Here is a 5,339-nt window from a genome sequence, read left to right on the forward strand (position 1 = left end):
GGTGTGTATGTACCACATTTTCTTTATCCAGTCTACCGTTGATGGGCATTTAGTTTGATTCCATGTCTTTGCTATTGTGAATTGTGGTGCAATGAACACACATGGGCATGTTTCTTTATAATAGAACGATTTATATTGTTTTTGGTATATACTCAGTAAGGGGATTGCTGTGGTGAATGGTATTTGTGGAATTGCCACACTGTCTTCCATAATGGTTGAACTAATTAACGCTCCCACCAACAGTGCATAAGCATTCCTTTTTCTCCGCAGTCTCACCAGCACCTGTTATTTTTTTACCTTTTAATAGCAGCCATTCTGACTGGTGTTAAGATGGTATCTCACTGTATTTTTTTTTTAAGAGACAGAGTCTGGCTCTGTCACCCAGGCTGGAGTGCAGTGGTGTGATCTCAGCTCACTGCAGCCTCTGCCTCTTGGGCACAAGTGATTCTGCTGGGATTAGAGGTGTGCGCCACCACACGTGGCTAATTTTTGTATTTTTAGTAGAGACAGGGTTTCACCATGTTGGCCAGGCTGGTCTCGAACTCCTGACCTCAAGTGATCCACCTGCCTCAGCCTCCCAAAGTTCTAGGATTACAGGCATGAGCCACCACACCTGGCCTCATTGTGGTTTTTGTTTTGTTTTGTTTTGTTTTGTTTGAGATGGAGTCTTGCTTTATCACCCAGGCTGGATTGCAGTGGCACAATCTCAGCTCACTGTATGTAACCTCTGCCTCCCAGGTTCAAGTGATTCTCCTGCCTCAGTCTTCTGGGTAGCTGGGACCACAGGCACCCCACCATGCCTGGCTAATTTTTGTATTTTTAGTAGAGACGGGGTTTCACCATGTTGGCCAGGCTGGTCTCAAACCCCAGACCCCAAGTGATCCACCCACCTTGGCCTCCCAAAGTGCTGGGATTGCATGTGTGAGCCACCATGCCCGGCCTCATTGTGATTTTGATTTGCATTTCTCTAATGATCAGTGATGCTGAGCTTTTTTTCATATTGCCTGTTAGCCACATATATGTCTTCTTGTGAAAAGTGTTCATGTGCTTTGCCCACTTTTTAATGGGGTTGCTTGTTTTTATTTTCTTGTAAATTTGTGTATGTTCCTTATAGATGCTGGATATTACGCCTTTGTCAGATGCATATTTTGCAAAAATTTTCTCCCATTCTGTGGGTCATCTGTTTACTCTGTTGATAGTTTCTTTGGCTGTGCAAAAGCTCCTTAGTTTAATTAGTTCTCATTTGTCAATTTTTGCCTTTCTTATGATTGTTTTTGGTGTCTTTGTCATGAAATCTTTGCCCATTCCTATGTCTAGAATGGTATTGCCTAGGTCTGGGCAAAGATTGGAGAAAAATTATGGAGAAGTCCTTAAAAGCACAGGCGACAAAAGTAAAGTGAGATAAATGGGATTACATCAAATCAAAAAGCTTCTGTGCAGCAAAGGAAACTATCAACAGAGTGAAGAGACAGTCCACGGAATGGGAGAAAATATTTGTCATCTACGTGTCAGATAGGGGGATTTAAGGAACTCAAACAAGTGAACAGAAAAAATCAGATTTAAAAATGGACAAATGTCGAGTAGTCATCTAAAAAGAAGACACACAAATAACCAAGAGGTATATGAAAAAATGATCAGCATCATTAATTAGGGGAATGCAAATCAAAACCACAATGAGATATGCTCTTACCCAAGTTAGAATAGCTGTGATCAAAAAGACAAAAAATAAATGCCAGTGAGGATGTGGGAAACAGAAACTCTCATACAATGTAAGAATGTAAATTAGTACTGCCACGATGGAGAACAGTATAAAGGTTCCTGAAGAAACTAAAAATAGAACTACTGTATGATCCAGCAATCATACTGCTGGGGATATATCCAAAGCAAAGGAAATCAGTATGTTGAAGAGATAGCTGCACTCTTATATTTATCGTAACACTCAATAGCCATGATATGGAATCATCCTGAGTGTCCACCCGCAGATGAGCGGATGAAGAAAGTGTTGTCTATATACACAGTAGAATACTATTTGGCCACCAAAAAGAATGAAATTCTGTCTTTCGCAGCAACATGGATGAGCTTGGAGGAGATTATGTTAAGTGAAATAAGCCAGGCGCAGAAAGATAAATACTGCATGTTCCCACTCATGCGTGGATGCGAAAAGAGTTGATCTTCTAGAAGGAGAGAGTAGAATAGCAGTTTTGAGAGACCAGGAAGGATGGGGAGAGGGCTAGCCAAAGGTTGGCTAGTGGATACAAAAGTATGGCTAGATAGGATGAGTAAGTTCTAGGGTCCTAGAGCAGTATGGAACGACTGTAATTTACAATTTATTATGTTTTTCAAATAGCTAGAAGAGTGGAGTTTGAATGTTTCCAACACAAAGAAATAAATGTTTGAGATAGATATGCTAATTATCCTGATTTGTACACATTACACATTGTATGCATATATGTTGTATCCATATATTTGTACAGATTACAGACTGTATACTTTCTACATAGTATACATTGTAGACATATTTATATGTATATACAGTGCATAAAATGTATTCTCTATGTGCATACACTGCATAATGTATACAAACATTTGTATACATTACATATTGTATACATATGTAGATATATAACACTGTTCCCCATAAATAGGTACAATTATTATGTATCAGTTTAAAAATAATAAAAGCAGCTGGGTTTGGTGGCTCATGCCTATAATCCCAGTACTTTGGGAGGCCCAGGCAGGAGGATCGCTTGAGGCCAGAAGTTCAAGACCAGTCTGGGCACATAGTAAAACCCAGTTTCTACACAAAACAAACCAAAAAAATAGTTGGGCATGGTGGGGTATAATACCTGCAGTCCCAGCTACTCGGGAGGCTTACGTGGGAGGATCGCTTGAGCTGGGGAGGTCAAGGCTGCAGTGGTAGAAGTCCAGATTCCCTAGAAGTTGAAATAAAAGCATCTTTATTTTCAGATTCCTGACAAGTAACCACAAACTTTCTCTTTAAGTATAATCTCTGTGAAATACTGAATACTGGGTTATTTAATAGAACAGTCATAATGACCACAGATTAACCCTTCTAAGCAAAATAGATTAATTTATTTTAGCCTTGAAATGGTCTTTCTCTTATTAATGTGCTAGAATGTATTCATTCATTCACTGGATGAATACTTGAAGAGCACCTTCCTTGTGCCAGGAAGTACTACTCAAGGCACAGGGTGTACAGCACTGCTCAAAACAGACAGCAGCTCCTGGCCTCATGGAGCTTGCATTCTAGCTGGAGAGGCAGGCAGTTAATACATTAGTAAGTCCTCTTGATGAGAGAGCTCTGGAAATTCCTCCTTCCCCCAGCCTGGAGGCTCAGCCCACAGAATCTGCTAAGGTCTGAAGGTAGGGTAGGAGAACAGAGGTAATGACTGCAGCACTCTGGGCCTTGCAGTGAGAACAAGACAGTGGCCATCCAGTTGGGAAAGGGGCTGGAGAACTGAAAGAGACACCCCCTCATAAAGTGTGATGCTCAGAGCCTGCTGAATGCCGAAGACTGGGGACAGCAGAAAAAAATGAGGCAGTTGCTCTGCGCCCCTGGATCCCAACTTCTGCTAAAGGCAGTGTTACGGTCTTGCCTTTAGAAGACGTAAAAGCCTTTGGAAACCAATTGTTTTCCTTTTCTTTTTTTCTTTGTTTCTTTTTTTTTTTTTTTTTGAGACAGTAGTGCTCTGTCGCCCAGGCTGGAGTGCAGTGGCATGATCTCTGGTCACTGCAACCTTCGCCTCCCAGGTTCAAGTGATTCTTGTGCCTCAGCCTCCCGAGTAGCTGGGACTACAGGTGCATGTCATCACACATCACATGTGGCTAATTTTTGTATTTTTAGTGGAGATGGGTTTTGCCATGTTGGCCAGGCTGGTCTTGAACTCCTGGCCTCAAGTGATCTGCCCACCTCAGCCTCCCAAAGTACTGGGATTACCGGCGTGAGCCACCCACTGTGCCTGGCCAGCCCTTGGGAACCAATTCTAATTAAAGCTACAACAAAGCTGTAGTTGATCTAAACTATTAACTCAGCCCCTGATAACAGAAGAGGCCACTAGATGATCAAGAGAGAAAACAATCAATATAGTCAGACCCATGGATGGTCCATATTTACCTAGAAAGGCTAGATATAGTAGAAATATAGAGTACCTCTTATTATTATTGCTATTTTTATGTACTTATCTTTAAATATCTTGAAAAGTCTGCAGTAGCATTCTTCCTAAAGATCCAATCGTTCAGGTAACAGTGGCCTTTAGTATGCAGTGAACCTTTATTGATATGTTTTTTTATAACTTCTGTTACTTCTGGGGAACCTTGCTTTATTTCTTTTCCATTGTCAACATTTTGGGTCTCCAATACTGTGTTCCAGAATCAGCATTATTTAAGGGCCTTCGCTGAGCCCACTTGGGCTGTTTGATCCTGGACACTCGTTAATAATAATTAAGAGGCTTGGCCGGGTGCGGTGGCTCACACCTGTAATCCCAGCACTTTGGGAGGCCAAGGCGAGCGGATCACGAGGTCAGGAGATCAAGACCAGCCTGGCTAACAAGGTGAAACCCCATCTCTACTAAAAATACAAAAAATGAGCCGGGCATGGTGGCAGGCGCCTGTAGTCCCAGCTACTGGGGAGGCTGAGGCAAGAGAATGGCGTGAGCCCAGTAGGCAGAGCTTGCAGTGAGCTGAGATCACACCACTGCACTCCAGCCAAGGTGACGGAGCGAGACTCCATCTCAAAAAAAAAAATAATAATAATAATAAAGAGGCTTAATTATTGGGATATATCCCTTTTATTGTAAAATATACATAATCTCCCATTTACCATGTTAACTCCTTTTCAGGGCACAGTTCCTTGGCACTAAGCACATTCACACCGTCGTGTAGCCATCAGCACCGTCCACCTCCAGAACTCAGCTTCCCCAGCTGAAACTCCCTCCCCATGAAACACGACCTCCACACTCCCCCTCCTCCTGGTAACCACCATTCTCCTCTCTGTCTGTAGGATTTTGACATCTCTGGGGACCTCATGTGAGTGGAATCACACAGGATTTGTCCTTTCGTGTCTGATTTATTTCATTGAGCATAATGTTGTCAAGGTTCATCCATCTCAGTGAATTCTTTTTATGTATTTATTTATTTATTTGTAGAGATGGAATCTTGCTATGTTGCCCAGGTTGGTCTCAACCTGCTGGCCTCAAGCTATCCATCCTCTGCTTTGGCCTCCCAAGTTGTGAGGATTACAGACATGAGCCACTGCACCCAGCAGTGAACTCTTTTTTTTTTCTTTTTAATTTTATTACTTTTTTTTTTTTTTTTTTTTT

General features: G+C 41.9%; 1 protein-coding gene across 1 annotated transcript in view; it reads right to left on the reverse strand.

The window, feature by feature from the left end:
* Nucleotides 1-3,511: 3,511 nt before the first annotated feature.
* Nucleotides 3,512-5,339, reverse strand: part of LOC116483771 (coiled-coil domain-containing protein 40-like) — a 6,741-nt gene continuing 4,913 nt past the window's right edge. The window contains exon 4 of the mRNA XM_032178047.2: nt 3,512-3,535. Coding sequence (XP_032033938.2) covers nt 3,512-3,535 — 24 coding nt within the window. The remainder of the gene's footprint in view (nt 3,536-5,339) is intronic.

The sequence above is a fragment of the Hylobates moloch genome, unplaced genomic scaffold, assembly GCF_009828535.3.
Source record: "Hylobates moloch isolate HMO894 unplaced genomic scaffold, HMol_V3 SCAFFOLD_15, whole genome shotgun sequence".
Taxonomy (NCBI): Eukaryota; Metazoa; Chordata; class Mammalia; order Primates; family Hylobatidae; genus Hylobates; species Hylobates moloch.